At 25.0% G+C, this 17748-nt stretch overlaps 2 protein-coding genes across 2 annotated transcripts; both read left to right on the top strand.

Annotated features, from left to right (window-relative positions):
* The first annotated feature begins 4072 nt into the window (after positions 1-4072).
* LOC137832710 (basic form of pathogenesis-related protein 1) lies at positions 4073-4718 on the top strand. Its single transcript, XM_068641016.2, has one exon. It carries the CDS (start codon positions 4118-4120, stop codon positions 4589-4591), a length of 474 nt encoding a protein of 157 aa, XP_068497117.2. The 5' UTR covers positions 4073-4117; the 3' UTR covers positions 4592-4718.
* A 7371-nt stretch (positions 4719-12089) lies between these two features.
* On the top strand, positions 12090-12684 carry LOC137833191 (pathogenesis-related protein 1A). The gene has a single exon (XM_068641551.2). The coding sequence runs from the start codon at positions 12107-12109 to the stop codon at positions 12599-12601; it is 495 nt and encodes a 164-aa protein (XP_068497652.2). The 5' UTR covers positions 12090-12106; the 3' UTR covers positions 12602-12684.
* The last annotated feature ends 5064 nt before the right edge of the window (positions 12685-17748 follow it).

Genomic DNA, 17748 nt, shown 5'->3' with positions numbered 1-17748 from the left:
CAAAACTTCTTCATGTCTATCTACTTTTACTCTTCTCCACAGTTGTTACCGATGGTTTATGACACCTTTGTAGTTTTTAGATAACCAAAAATTTATATGATTAAAATAGTAATTTTGAATTTTTTTTCTTATACATAATATTGATTTCTCTGAAGGCTTAAAAGTTAAAATAGTCCAGAAATGGGGAAACGACTCCATGTAAATAAAATACTTTAGCTTACAAAATTAGCTTTTAGACTGATAAACTTTATCTTAATTTCTCGGACCATGAATTATATCTAAGTTAATCATCACAACAAAGAGTTATATGTTATTCAGCATAACTATAAAATATACTAATTGAAAGGGTTTATATTTTTAATTGTTTACTTATTAAAAAAGTTATTTTATTAAATTTTATTTAAGTAATTTTATTGGTAACAAGATGAGGGTGGTTGTTACTTATGTCTTCTTATGTTTTGACACTTATGATTGTTGTATAAGAATGAAGATTCATACATGTTAATATAATATGCCTCAAAGATAAAGTATAGTCCAAAAGCAAAAGGAGAAGAAGAAAGTTCACACTAAATGTGACATTATCCATAATTAACGATGTAAGAGTTCCGAAATTTATGGTGAGAATTGATGGAGAAGAAGCATATGAAGTGTTGGGTTGGATCATCTCCCCATATCATTGCCAGATTCATAACATGTGAACTTATCAATTATATGCATAGATTTAGTGATACCGTCATCGATTTTGATGTGTTTCAGTCATACTTTCAATAGTATCAATACAAAAGTCAAAGATAAAAGTCACATGCATCCCTTTACAGTTAAAAATGGTTGCCACATTCATAAAATCTTTAGAATTTTATACATAAATTTCATCGAGTATGCCACATTCATGTTACAACAAAGAAAAGAGAACAAATAAAAAAATATATTTTGAAAGTTAGCAATATATTTAAAAATAATTAGGTAAATATTTTTTTTTTCATTTCCTAAAATCATTCTATTCAATTTATTAAAAACTGTTGTACTGGTGAGGTTTGAGCACCCCTTCTTATCATGAATGTTTTATATTTGTTATAGGAGAGTTATATGAGAGTATCTCTTCAAAGCAAGGTGAAGTTATTATAGTGTGATATATTCGATAAAACTTAAGTTTGAATATGAATTTTGGTGAAAATTTTGAAAATATATTAGAGTTTTAAGAAGTTTTAATTCTCTCCTCGATCCAAACAAAAGTAAGAGAGTCTTATCTTTATTAATACGTAAATAATTTTTATATACACTAATATTTACTATATTTTATATTTTTTTTATAGATAATATGTTTTATACAGAATTACGAAACTCATTCAAAAATAAATTATGTTTTTTATTTAAGTGATATTAATTTTTAAAACTCAACAAATTATGAATAGTATGTTTTATACAAAATTAAGAAGACTCCTTCAAATTATATTTTTTAATTAAGTAATATTATTTATTTTAAATGATAGTCTGAACGATATCCTAAATGTCAATCTTCATTTGATCTTCCATTTAAATAACAATAATTTATTATTACAAAAATACGACATTGTAAATCAATGTTTTATTATTTATTTATAATATATGAGTGATAAAGTGAGTAATAAGTATTGAAGTTATATATATTTCTAAATTTTTAATCTTGTTAAAATATATAATTAATTAATATGTATTTTCGGATATTAAACCGATTTTAGCTGCAACAAAAATAAATATATACACAAGTGTGTTTAATTCTCACCGTGATAATGTATTCCTTAATTTTAAATAATGGAATGAAAACAAGTTTTTTAAATGCTTTAATCAATGTTTTTACTAATCTAGGAAAAAGACTAAGAGGGTGAGGAAAAAATGGATGGAAACTGAAATTGAGAGTGATGTTTATGTCTTTTGTGTGAAGTGGTGAAATTAGAGCATTTGAGTATTGGTTCATGAAAAAATTATCCATAATTGTGCTTACACTCCAACTCAATTTTATCTCTCTACAACTCAACATCTTATCATTCAACATTCCAAATGCAAAATTAACTACTTTCAAATTCTATTCAAGATGTAAATTAGGTGTTAGAAGTTGCTACAATTATCACCAAACTATAATATATATATATATATATATATATATATATATATATCAATAGAATAATAAGTCAAGTTAAATATGTATAAAAATATATGTTATAATTTATAATGATATTTATAAATTTATCATATATAATTATTATATTAATTTTATTCGAATTAATATAATTTTTTAAATAAATATAAAATTTATTATAATACTTAAAAAATATCGAATATATATAAGTTTGTAAGAATATAATATTACATATAAATTTATAGTAATATATTTAAAAAATATAGATATGAAGATTATAATGAATTAAAATATTATAATATAAATTTATAATAATGATTAAAAAATACAGATACGCAAATATTGTCATGCATGTGTTTTCGCTGATTCTTAAATAATAATGTTCTACTGTATATAATAATATTGAGAAAATTTGATTTTCTTGTAACTCTTGTATAATGTGTTACTTTTTTCAATACTGTAATTGGCAATCATGTATTGGAACTTTATTTTATCATTTAAGTAAATATTTGACTTGACTTGGTTTAATTGGGTTGACTGGTAATTGAATTTGAAATTTGAAATATATAAATCTGATTCTGAAATAATTAATTTTAAACCATATGTCTAGGTGATTATTAATTAATCAATAGTGTGCAAACCATATATTGACTGTGTATTAAATTAAAATAGTTGAACTAAAAAAAATTTGAAATCATTGAATACCAACAATAAAAAAAAGGATTTTAACTGCAAATTTTTGTATTCAAGAAAATGTATTAATTAATGACATAAATATTTTTACATTATAATTTAATATTAAATTTTGGTTGAATTTTGTAAAAAATCAATTTAAAGTCAGATTTAAGATGAGACTTATAATATGATGAAAATGCAATTTTAACATAAAGCTTGAACTATTATTTTATGACTTGCTTACCACTCTAGACTTAATGATACTCCCCTCGTCTTTACATTTCACAAAATTCCCAATTTTAGTTTTTAATTTAATTTTAGAAACTAAGGGATTAAAATTGTAAAAAAAATTCAAAATTATTAATAAAAACTAAGAGACTGGGTTGCTAGAGAATATCTTGGTCTTGCTATTTGTGGACGTATTTTTTATGGAAGTATGAAAAAATTTATTGGAGTTTTTTTTGCGTTTCTTGCGGTTCAGACTGCTCTGTTGCTGAATTTTATGGGGTTATACATGTTATGGAGGAAACTCAAAAGATGAGACTTACTAATGTTTGGCTGGAATGTGATTCTGCTTTGGTTTGTGGTGCGTTTACTGCTAGAAAAAATGTTCTTTGGATGTTTCGTAATCGATGAAATAATTGTCTTAATTACGGTGGGAAAATTAGGTTTAGGGTTACTCATATTGTTCGTGAAGAGAATGTGTGTGCTGATAAGTTGGCTAATTTAGGATTTATTCATAGAGAATTTTTTCATTGGTATAATAAACTTTCATCTTGTTTGTTCTTAGAATTCTTTATGAATAAGTATAGTCTGTCTATGTATCGTTTTTGTTAACAAATGAGTTTTGGTCTAGTCCCTTCGTATTTTTGTATTTTTTTTTAATAATACATATTTCATGTGATGACAAATGATTGTTGTTATTAGAAACGTTAGCGTATCAACTAGGTGAGACTATATATTATGGATGGTATAATAACGAGTGACCTTAACACTTACTAGGATAGATTCAAAATGATTCTAGTATTGTATTAAGAAGTGAAATTTAAACGTAATTCAATTTATTATAAGATTAAGTTTACACTCACTTATATATTATAAATTGTTTTAATATCTAATTTAGTGAATATAGGATCTCAAAACAAATAAATAAAAAAAAATTACAATTAACCTTATCTTATCTTACTAGGCTCCTCACCCAATGGATTAAAAAAGATGATTTATTTCCTTTGTATGGCCTCAAGTGCTCCACTCTCCTATAAATAGCCACTTCAACCACATTCATTCTCCAAACACAAACAAGAAAACAAAAGAGAGAGGAATAAAATGACGATGTCCCCATGGCATCTACCCATTTTTCTCATGGTTACAGTGACAGTGAGCCTAGCCCAGAACAGTCCTGAAGACTACGTTGAGGTGCACAACCAGGCTCGAGCGGAGGTTGGCGTTGGTCCAATCTCGTGGAACCACACCCTGGAAGCCTATGCTCAAAGGTACGCGAACAAGAGGATCCCTGACTGCAACCTTGAACACTCTATGGGACCCTACGGCGAGAATCTGGCAGAAGGGTACGGCGAAATGAAGGGTTCAGATGCTGTGAAATTCTGGCTCACAGAGAAGCCATACTATGATTACAAGTCCAATAAATGTGTTCATGACGAGTGTGGCCATTATACTCAGATCGTGTGGCGCGATTCTGTTAATCTTGGCTGCGCAAGAGCTAAGTGTAAGAACGGTTGGATGTTTGTCATCTGCAGTTATTCTCCACCAGGCAACGTTGAAGGAGAACGACCTTATTGAAACAAATGTTGTCTTTATGTCATTGTTTCCAAATCACCATGTGTAATACTCAAATACACACATATATATAGCTATGATATGAAGAAATTTCTCACTCTATAATTTAATAAGCATTATTTTCTTTTTATTTTTGCTAGAAAAACTTGTCATTTGAGAATGGTGGTGTGCTTGTTTGGTTCTGGTTATTAAAAGTAAACTTTAATAATCTAACTCAAATGTATAAAATCAATTTATAAAACAAGATTATATTTATTTATAAATTATGAATTTTTTTAATTGTAATCAGTGTGATACAAATTTGATGCATAACCTTCAAAAAAGAAATTAATAAATAAATTTTTTTATAATTGAATTGTTTTATATTATAACTCCTGAAAAGAAAAGAAGAAGTAATCTTTTATTAAATTAATCATATGTTGACTATCGACACTGAATTGTTCTATATTACAATTGTCCATCTCCTCACGTGAACTTATATAGTAGAATTTTTTTTTCTTTTGTTTTTAACAATTGTAATATGAAATATTTAATTTGAATAATTGTAAAACTCTAAATAAAACATTATCGGATTGTTATTAAACATTGATTGTAATTAAAGATTAATGGCAGTTTCTGCTAATGACACTTATATAAAATTAGTAACTGCTATTAACTAGAAGTGCCAAAAATAAATAACAATAAATGCCACATAGTAGGTGAGTTACAAATGCGTTTTGCAATATATAACAACAATGTATATATAATGTGTTTTTTTAACGACAAGTAGTATATATTTTGTATATAGTAACAAGATTTTGCCTGAATTTATTCTTAGCATTATGGTTAGACTGTTGTAGGAAAAGAAATATTTTTTTAAATAGTTAATTCATTCATAATGTAGTTTTTTTTATATCTTATAATCCAATATTATATACATACATATATAATAAGGTTGTTAAGTTTTAATTAGTTAATAATATAATAGAAATTTTATAGAAATTAAACTTTTTTTAGCGATTCCAATATTTGATTTCTATATAATTTATTTTAGGTTTTATGGATGGTGATATTTGGCATAAGGAAGTTAGAGTGATGCCAAAATTTGTTCACGGACTACTTTTGTGTGAAGCAACACATTATCACTTTCCCTTCTCTTTGCCGGCGGCTCACAAACCAACCCCACATGCTACAATTTTTCAATACCATATATTTTTTCAACATTTAATATTTTTAATGTAAAATATATTTTTACTCTTACCAATTTGTAAATCTTTATGAAGTATGTGTTTTCTATTTATTTTAAATTGTTTTAGATTAAATTTAAAAAATAAAATATTCACTAGAAAATCATCAAATAAAAACAAATTTTCAAAATTAAAAATAATTAGTTGTTAAATTGATTAAATTAGATAGTATTTTAGAGATTAAAAAAAATTATTGGTTTCTAAAGTAGTTTTTATTAATTACCAATTATTTATATTATAAATTTGATAACAAAAAATCTTGGTAGCTAACTAGATACCAATTTAAAAATTACTTATCAATAATAGAAATTAATTCAAAAATTAATTATTTTTTTGTCTCTAAAATTATTTGTAATTTAATTACTATAGCAACTAATTATCTTTTATCTTTAAATATGGTTTTTATTTAATAATTTTCTTATATTATACGTTTTTAAATGTTTATGGTTAATATACATAAATTAAAAAAAATAATTAATAAAAAATATTATTATTGTTACTATATTTAGACTAAAATACCTTTAATGTTTGCATTGAAATTTTTTTTGAAAATATTAATTAAAATATAAGATTCTAAAATATGAATTATTTTGATATTAGATAATAAAGCTAAAACAACAATAAAATTACTTAGTAATTACGCTCCTAGCTAGAGTATATATTATTAATTTGTTGGATGTTTTAATTAAATGATACATTAATAATCTATATTTTTTATATAATCACTCTACAACTCTTAATACTATTATTTTAATATTTTTTATATTATTTAATTTTAAATTTATTTATTAATTTATATATTTATTTTTAAATTCATAAAAAAGTTGTATACATATTTTTTTAATAAAAATTCCAATGGAGACAGAGAAGAATGGTGGGGCCCAGTGAGGTTAATAGGCAGAATTTACTGCTTAATTTGTGGTGGTGCAAGATATACGGGCATAAGCCAATTTTCAACTGCTTTTGAAGGAACCAACTAAAGCTTGCAGGTAAGTCTAAGATGTTATTTTAAACTTTTTATTAAAAATATAAAAAAAAACTTAAATATTTATATCCTAAAATAATATTGAGGAATATTATTAAAGTTCAATTTAAGTATGTAATTTTTTTTAAAAAAATATTAAAAACCTATAAACTTATATTTTATTTTAATTTTTTACATAAGTTTTAACAGGGTCTAGAAAAGAAACTTGCACCTACCTTCAAAGCAGTACAAACCCCTTGTTCAAATCAAGAAGCATCTTAAGTTAATTTGGGCCGAATTAAAGTTTTATTTGGGTTAATTTGGATCTAATTATAGTTTGATTTGGGTCAAATCTCCAATTTAAAGAAATTTAAAGAGGGGTGTTTCTCCCCGCACCCCTCAAATGACTTCCTGCACCCCATTGTTATCATAAAATACCATTTTACTCCTTTTAAAAACCACTTCCAGATTACTCTTTTCAGAATATTTTCAAAACATACTTTCTTAAATACATTTTATGAATTCCGGATTTATCATTCTGAAAATTAAAAAAATGTGTTGTGGAAAAAATATTTTGAAATGATTTTTTACCTTCAGAATATTTTATTTTGGAAACACACTTTACTTACGGAACCCATATTCTAAAAACACTTTTTGCTTACAGAATACTTATTCCAGAATCATCTAAAATTATCAAGGATAATTCAGATATTACAAAAAATGAAGGGATACAGGAAGGAAAAATGTAGGGGTGCAAAACGAAATTTTCTTTTAAAGATTCAACGTACACCCTAAATCTAGCATCTGGGAGTTTTATCGCTTAGCCCCACTTTAGTGTTTTAAATGGTTGGTATAAAAAAAAACTGACTTTCAAATATTGTTTTCTTAAATAGTGAATGTACAAAATACGCTTAAAATACGCTTAGTATTTAATTTCATTAAACATTTTTTATTCCATGATGAAGACAATTTCATTGTTATTAAAAAGTAATAAAATTAATTAAAATTCAATATTCATATAAATGCAATTTAAAAGAGTTTTGGTGTTCATAAACCTTCAAATGATGCAAGTAAGAAGATGGGTTTTGATGTAATTGAAGCCTATATGGGTATTATAGCCTGACAACATCTGAAGATGTTAACACTTAAGCATGGATAGAATGATACTATAAAATGATTAATCAAATATGAAAAATAATATTAATTCATTCTCAAGATCTAAAAGTTCACTAAGAATATAGTATAAAATGGTTGAAAATCTTAAGTTCACTACTAATGACACTTAAAATGACCAATGAAAGATTAAAGAAGATAAAAGTTCATCTCTAAGATGGACACAAGTAAAACCTCACTCAGAATAATATAAAAAAAGGTTTCCATTATTACCTATTTATTATCTCACTTAATAATTTCAGAGTCAGACTACCTTTGCAATTCCATCATTCTTTATTTAAAGAAATTGAAAAAAAAAATACCACTCAATTATTAAAAAAATAGATATTACAATCGTGGACTTTACCTCAACTTTTGCAAAATCAATAACCACATTTAAAAGCTAATAAAAAAACAACCTCATCTATAATAATATATAAAGGATTATTTGTATTTCTTTTTCCAATTTTATCTTTTATAATATTAAAATATAAAAAATTTTAAATTATTTATTTTAAATTTTAAATTTGAATTTTAAAAAATTTAGAAATTTGAATTTGAAAAAAAAAATCCAATTTCTTACAATTTTACCCTTTAAATAATTTTTTTTTTAAAATTAAGTAATTCTTATCAGTAAAAAACAACCTACATAATAAAAAATTTACATACAACAAAATTAAAAAGTTATTTATTTAAATTTATATAATATATTAATTTAATAAAATTATAATTATTATAAATTTATAATACAATATCTATGACTGAGATAACATAACAAATTTTTAAATTTTTAAAAAAATACATGTAAATTACTATTAAACTTTCTAAATTGACATACTAAAAGATGCATTTCAAATAACTATGGAAACCAAGTAATCGAGCATGCATAGACTTTTACGTTATGATAGTTTCTAAATTCATTATAAAAAAGTGTCTCTATATAATCTTAAATTATAAAAATACATATGAAAAATACACCATTTGTTACATACCCGTGTAAAAGCACTTTCTATATTAAAAAAACCATTGCATTTTAGAAATATAATCAAAGAAAAATAAAATATTTTTCTTCTATACTTTTTATTCATCTTGTAAACTCTAGATGAGAGGGTTACGATAGCTAGTATGATAATTACAACATCTTTTTGACAAAACTATATAAATTGACAGCATCAGAAATTTATTATATATTACTAGTGAGTGGATCCAATCTTCATAATAACTACACATAAGGTGAATATTAAAGAATAAAAATAATATTTGTACCTGAAAATATCCAGATCATGGTGGAATAATAAACAGACAAATAGAACATGTATTTGTTAGCGGATTTTCTAGTTTATTCCTGAAACACGTGCCACGCGTTGATTTGAAGACTGTGATGAATCACTTCTGAGAGAAATGAATACAGTTCATGATGATGAAACATTCTATCCTTCATGCACTGGTTGGTGTTTGGATAAATTTGTTTATAAATATTTTTCACCATGATGTAACATTAATGTCTTTAGCGGGTTGTTTTAGGTGCACGTGTAAGGATAGGTGTTTATACTTTATTAATAAATTAATTGTTATGCAAGATTAATAAAAAAAAAACTTTTTTTTTTAATCATCTCACATCACATGAAAAAAATATTATTAAAAAGAAAAAGAAAAAAACAATAATATGAAGATACTAGATCAAAAATTACATGTTAACAAAAACGATCGATACATAAGTAGACTATACCTATTCATAAAGAATTCTAATAACAGACTAAATGGAAGTCTATTATACCAATAAAATGATTCTCTATGAATAAATCCTAAATTAGCTAATTTATCAGCACATGCATTCCCCTCACGAAAAATATGAGTAACCCTAAACCTGATTGTCTCACAATAATTAAGACAAGTATTTTATCGATTACGAATCCACAGAACATTAGTCTTAGCAGTAAACTCAGCACAAACCAAGACAGAATCACATTCAAGTCAAACATTAGTAAGTCTCATCTTTTGAGCTTCCTTCATAGCATGTATAACTCCATAAAACTCAGCAACCAAAACAGTCTGAACTTCAAGAAACTCTGAAAAAGCACCAATAAATTCTCTCATACTCCCATGAAAAATACCTCCACAAATAGCAAGATCAGGATATTCCATCAGTGTTAATTTTAACCCAACCTGATGAAGGAAATTCCCATATAACAGAAAGAGGACGAAGAACTTTCCCACTACGAGTCTTAATACCAAAAAACTTAATCACGTTGAAATCCAACATATCATTCTTCATCAAAGCTTTAAACGAATTTATCACTAAACAAGTTAAATCTTTAATTACCGAAATAGCCTTAGAAACCTCAATCTTATCCTGAAATCTAGCATAATTCCTCATACGCTATATAATCCATATAGAAAAGGTTGTCACAACAAGCTTAATCAATTTAATCAAAGGACTACCATCACTCTTAATAAAAGAAAGAAGATCATCCTTATTAAAGAAATGAGAAGTAAGAAAAATCTGTCGAACCCAACTCCAAATATGTAATGCATTAGAACACATATGCAAACCCTTATTTTGGATATGCTGATCTGTAGGAAGTTGCCCATGAAATTTTTTCCAAAATACTAGAGTTTTGGAAGGCGGATAGATAAAGACCAAATGAACTTAAAAAAAAATAAAAAAATCCTTATTTAGACACAAAAGGTGTTATGGATCGTTAACCCTATTAGAATGAATGGAGAGGAAAAAATTAATATTTTCTGTTTGATGAAATATATATTTATCTATTTTTTCATTATTTTAATAATATATATATATATATATATATATACCATCGTAATAAAAGAATTATATAACACTGAGTTTAGAAAAGTATACACAAACCATTACAAAATCAATTAAATTATATAACTTTAAAAAAATATTTTATTTATTACTGCTTTATTAAATAAGTAAATATCCGTTTTTTAACAAAAAGTTGTACAGATGTACACAGACATTCTGATTAAAAGTTATACATTTAATAAATATTATTGCAATTTTTAAATGTAATAAATATATATCGTAAATTCAATAAATAAATAATTAATTCAATAAAATATTTAAAAGAGTGAAATTAATAGCATTAGGTATAGTATTAATATCCATTCAATAGTTAGTATCTCATTAATATAAAATATTTAATTATTTATTTAATATAATTATGTTTATTAAATTTGATTACATTCAACTTCGTCGAGTTTAGGCGTATGTAACTTACCATTAACTTTAATTCAATAAGTGCATTAGCTATATTTTAGAAATACTACAATCAATGTTAAATAAAAAAAATTCTTATATCAAAACATATTAAGTACGTTAATATGAATGGAATAAGTAATTAGTAATATAATTTTTTTAATTCTTTTTTAAATGTCATTAAAATTTATTGGATGCAACTGCTATTGTTAAGTTTGGGCTTCAATTAATGGTTAAATAGGTTCAAGTATCCTTCATATAAACATATTAAAAATTCAGATCACATTCACTGTAACATATTTAATAAATGCAATAAATAATATTATATAAAAATATTTTTTGATATATTTGTAGAATAGTAACTAATTATGTGAAGTGTCCTATTATATTTAAGCAATAAATATCATTAATGTGTGGATATTTAATTATTTGTTAAATATAAACAATTTTTATTACTATGTAAAGGTTTTATAAATTTTTTATTTAATTTTACATCCTTAGATAATAATATTTTAATAATTCTTGTCGTAGGTTACGAAGAAAATGTAATTTTTAAAAAAATATGAGAAGTATACTTTAAGTCTAACTCAACTTCATAAAACTAACTCATAAAATTGAAGTTTACACCTATTTATATACAATGGAAGACTCTAATTTTCAACAGAAAACTATTAATGATAATTCAATTTTTTTATATAATTACATTATAATTTTCAATAATTATGTTAATATTTTTATATATCATTTAATTACAAATTTATGTTTTATTATATATTTATTTTTAAACCCATCACATTAATTTTTTTTAATATATATCTTTCACATTAAAAATTTTATACATCTTTAAAGTTTGTGAAAATATTACAATTTTTTGGCCTTAAAGTCCTATAAATACCTGAGAAGAACCTCAATCTTATTCATCAATACCTCCCTTTGAGTATTAGTTTGTGGAAATGGGGTTGTGCATTAAGGTTTGGATTTGTGTAGTGAGTGTGTTGGGGTTGGCGATTGTGGGTGATGTTGCGAAGGCTGAAGATTCAGTAACATACTATCTGTATGGACACAACGATGCACGATCAGAGGTTGGTGTGGAAAACATAGTTTGGAATAACACAGTTGCTGCTTTTGCACAGGACTATGCTAATCAGCGTACAGATTGCCAACTGATCCATTCGGGTGGTGGCGGCATGTACGGGGAGAATATTGCAATGAGCACCGGCGAGATGAGCGCCGCAGAGGCAGTCAAAATGTGGGTGGATGAGAAACAATACTATGACTACGATTCCAACTCTTGTGCTGCCGGCCAACAGTGCGGACACTACACTCAGGTTGTTTGGAGAAAATCGGTGCAACTTGGCTGTGCCAAAGTAAGATGCAACAATGGAGGCACCTTCATCACCTGCAACTATTCTCCCCCTGGCAACTTTCTTGGCGAAAGACCCTACTAACTTCTTTCAGATCCGTTACATATATAAATTCATTCTTGTGACGTTTTTCCATTGTACCAGAATACATGACTTCGTTGTTTTTTTTTTTTTTTTTAAAATCACTTCATGTGGTTCAACCTTACACATAAATATCTGATAATAACTCTTATTAAAACGCCTGCCTACCAGATCAACACTACCAAACATTACATAATCAACCTCGTACAATCCAAAGGATTTAAAACCCAACTAGAATACGGAAAATAAGAAAAATAAATTTTGCATGAATCCAAGACTATATCTTAATTTGCACCGAACACTTCAAACACATTTGCCACTCCACTATTAAAGATGACCGAATTTCTAATATTATAAAATTTAATAATAATAATAATAATGTCAACCTTGACTGTTTTATAATTAATTGAATTAAAGGAAGTGATTGAGTGTGGTTTTGTATTTAATGTCTTTTCTTTTTTTGTCTCTTCGAATTTAATTAGCAAAAAATTTCTTTAATACCCAAAAATAGAACATATATATTTAACAAATCATTATAATAATATAATAATATAATAATATTTTAAATTTAAAAATAATTAAAATATTAATTATTAATATATGAAATGTATATATTTTACTGCTGAGAAATGATTATAATATAATAAGACACAGACACGTCTACGGCATGGCTGCCAAGTGCTGTAATTTTCAAAGACGTGGAGTTAAAACAGGGAGCAGCAGGCTTTTAGTTTTTTTCCGGTTGGTCTGTTTTTTTTGTTAGAGTGTAGATTGCCTTTGTAGCAATCACTTGTTGTTGAAATAGTTTATTTTTTTATGCGTTTATTTTTAAAGAGGTTTCATTTTAATTCAATTAATTTTTATTGATAAAAAACATATAATAATATTTTAAATTAAAAAATAATTAAAATATTTATTTATTAATATGTGAAATATATGTATTTTATTATGTATGGTGTTAATATATCTTGATCCGTTCAATTAGGCATAGTATGTTTGGAAATACAGATTAAGGGAAAAAACGATGTTGACAGGAAATTTGAATGTTGTCCAAATTTATTATTATAATTAAAAAATCATAATTTATTATTTAAATAATTTTTAATAATAATAATAAATTTATAAAATTACGAGCTTTAGAAAAAATTAAATACTTATGTCCTCTCAAATCTTCATAAATTTATTTCCTTTCCTCTCCCACTCCAACTATAATAAAATAATGAAATAAAAACTAATTTTAGATACCAAAAATAGTTAATTGCTATATTGACTAAATTAGAAACTATTTTAAGAATTAAATAATTTTTGGTTTCTAGATTAATTTCTATCATGGTTAAATGGTTTCTAAATTTGTATTTAATTAGCAACCAAGGTTTTTGCTACCAAATTTAGAATATAAATAATTGGTAGTTAAAACCTTGATTGCTAATTAGATACCAATTTATAAACTATTTAACTATAATATAACTAATTTAAAATTTTTTTTTTTAGTTTTTAAAATTATTTTTAATTTAATTATTATTATAACTAATTATTTTGATCTCTAAAAATTAATTTTTATTTAATGTTCTTGTAGTATCTCAAATGAGAATCACTCGAAGGAAGACACTGGGCATTGATCATGGAGGAACTCAAATTTTGTGGCTGGGAGATAAACCATTACAAAGGACTTTCAATTATGCTGTAGAAAATCAACGTACAAAAATACCTTATTATTCTTTTGTAAATAATTTATTTTAAATTTGTTATTAAAACACATGTTATTATTTGATTTTTACAAAACTTGAATAAATGTTTTGTCCAACTAAAATATTAGTTATTCCTAAAACTAATAATTTTAGGATTAACGAATTCTGAAAAAAAACTCATCTTCTACTACATCCTCCTAATTGTTCTAAAATTCCGTATTTAAGAAGCCTTCATCATAAAATTGGAGCTTATCAATTCAAAAGTTTCATTTCTCCCATAAATGTACTATACTTTTTCTCATTTAATATTCTCGGCAAATTATTCAAAGTTGTACTAAGAATTAAAAAATGTTGTACTCTTTTATTCTTCATTAATCTTTTGTCCTATAGGATTTTTTTTATGTGTTATTCTCTAGTAATACACACACGCTGGCTGCGTGTGTTAATATGTCCTTATTTTGTAAAATAAAACAGAATTTCATTCTTTATAATAAGGACATGACTTGATTATTCTTAAAAATGACAACATGCTAAGAAAATATATATTTCAGTGTTAAAAAATCCATGAATATTACATTTGTCTTTGCATGCATCTATTCTTGCTTATGGTCCTAATTTTGTATAAAAAATCCAGAGTTTCCATAAAAAACAATGAATATGTGGCTATGGTACATGCATGCACCAATTAAGAAGTAGAAGGGATGAATCATAGAAACCTTCTAACCTTTCTTTCTATTTTACCTTCTTTTACACGGTGATAAATTATTATTGTATGGTCAATATCTTCTGGATCACCACACGTACTCCACATTATGTCATCGAATCACATTCAAAATCCCTTATGTAGTGGAACCAACAATTAATGACAAATGTAGACAAAACTGGGTGATTTTTCTATCATTATTTTACTTTTCCTGGAGTATATTATATATAAGAAATACTCCGATATAGAAATATTGATTAAATGTTTAGGTACATGACCACAACAAAAAAACCGTTAGAACGTAGACTTGGTCTGAATTAATATAAAAACTACACCTGTAAAATACAAAACCTTCATCCTAACACATGTTTAATGGACGTTAACGTTGCGTAATAAAGCATACACTAAGTAAACATAGTTGACTTTAATAGGAACCTAATATCTATTAAACATTCATAACACAAATATAACCTTTTCTGATAAAAAAAAACAAATATAATCTTTTTGTTATACGTAAATTTATAGATTTATTTATTTAAAAAAAGAAGAGTTTAACTTTTAAAATATGATCATGTTTATTTTAGTGTTAATATTGTAATAGAATTTGTATTTTTAGCGTGTTATAATGAAAAAATGGTTATCTAAGGCTGACATTGGATGGAAAAGATCATCTCGAGTTTAAATTTCTCAAAATTGAATCTCAGCCCTTATTTAGTTTTTATATTTGATATACCCAGAAAAGCTTATAGATGAATGGTCAAATTTAGAACTAAACACAAATATATGTTAACTGGGATATTAATAAATTTTATAAGTATTGCCAACATTATATTAGTGAATTTTTTCAAAACAAAAAATATTATAAATAATTTTTTTGAAATATATACTTATACTAAAAATAAATAAATTTTAGTATATACATGTATTTATATTAAAACAGATGTTAGAGATCCCACATCGACTAAAAATTATGACATTTTATTTTATATAAGTGGGTGCAAACTTCAACTCATGAACCGGTTTTATGACGTTAGATTAGATTTAAAAGTCCATTTCGTAAGAAGAGAGCAACTTAATTTGTATATAACTAAATATATTTAAAGACTAAGGTAAGAAAAACATGGTTATACAACGAGGATAAAGATTATTTTAATTACAAATAATTTTAGCGATCAATTTTAATATATAGTTACAGATGAAATCATTTTCCATTTTAATCACTCACGTGATATACTTCTTTTACACACCTTTATTGGAGGAGACTGATACTATAGGAAAGTTAAAAATGAATTATTACATTTTATTTCAAATTATAAAAACCAATTGTAATTTTGTTTAGAATTATGCATATTTTTGAAATAATCAATAATAATTTTTTTTATCAACCGTTGCAAACATTATTAAGGCTTTGTTTGGATTGAGGAGGGGATTTGTGAGGAGGGGAGGGAGTGGATTTGTGAGGATTAGAGAGGATGTGTGAGGATGTGTGAAGTTGTTTGGATTGAGGGATGATAGAGTGGATTTGTGAGGATGGTTTATTGTAAATTTACAAATTTATCCTTGTTATTAAAAAATATTTGAATAATTAATTATGATTTTTTTTAAGTTTGAATTAATTAAATATTTTTAATATATAATATTCATAATTATTTATATTTTTTAATAAAAAATTAAAAAATATAATGAAAATATTTTTGTGTTAAATTGAAATTTTTTTATTAAATACATTAAAATTTATGAAAATAATATTTATTATTATATTCATTTGTTACTTTATATAACTATATATATTGTTGATATTATAATTTTATTTTTTTATTTTTATTATTTATAATTATTTATAATTATATGTTGTTATTAATAGTATAATTAAATATTTTTGAAATTATAAATAATAAATAAATTTATATAATATTGAATTTTATATATTGTAATAAAATGAATGCAAAAGGATATTTTCGTAAAAATACAATAATCCACATCAATCCCTCCAAATCTTTCATTTTGTGAAGAGTGAAAAAAATCATCCATCCACTCCCCACCTTCAAAACCCTTGAAACAAACACAAAAAAACATCATCTCCCTCCTCCCCTCTTTCTCCTCCCCCATGAAACAAACACACCCTAAAGAAAGAAAGAAGAATGTGAAATAACAGGAGGGAAACACGAGAACAGGACCATCACAGTGTTAAGTCCTTTGCACATTCAACCCCCTACACAAGAGCTACTGTCCTATTCTAGTATAATAACTTATTATAATAGGCTGTGAAGTAGATTTTATTTACTCTTTTTTTTGTGTGAAAGTAAACTTTTCCTAATAACTTCTATAGAAAAACTAACTGCAAACATGTGCTCAAGCCTCCCAGCAAAAAACATTGCAAGCACATTTCATATAATTTTTTTATTTAAATCGTAAACATTCCCTAAAAAAAATCATAAAATAAAAATCAAAATAATTAGTTGTAATAGTAACTAAATTAGAAACAATTTTAGAAATTAAAAAAAAAAATTGGTTTCTAAATTAGTTTCTATTATTTTTTATTATTTTTAAATAGTTTTTAAATTGGTATCAAATTAGCAACCAAAGTTTTTGCTACCAAATTTAGAAACTAAATAATTGGTAGTTAAAACCTTAGTTGTTAATCAAATACCAATTTAGAAACTATTTAACAATAATAAAAAATAATAGAAACTAATTTAGAAACCAATTTTTTTTTAGTTTTTAAAATGGTTTCTAAGTAACTAATTATTTTGGTCTTT

Source organism: Phaseolus vulgaris, chromosome 6, assembly GCF_051622355.1.
Source record: "Phaseolus vulgaris cultivar YP4 chromosome 6, ASM5162235v1, whole genome shotgun sequence".
NCBI lineage: Eukaryota > Viridiplantae > Streptophyta > Magnoliopsida > Fabales > Fabaceae > Phaseolus > Phaseolus vulgaris.
Note: the sequence above shows the minus strand (reverse complement) of the source record. Positions and strands in the feature narration are given on the sequence as shown.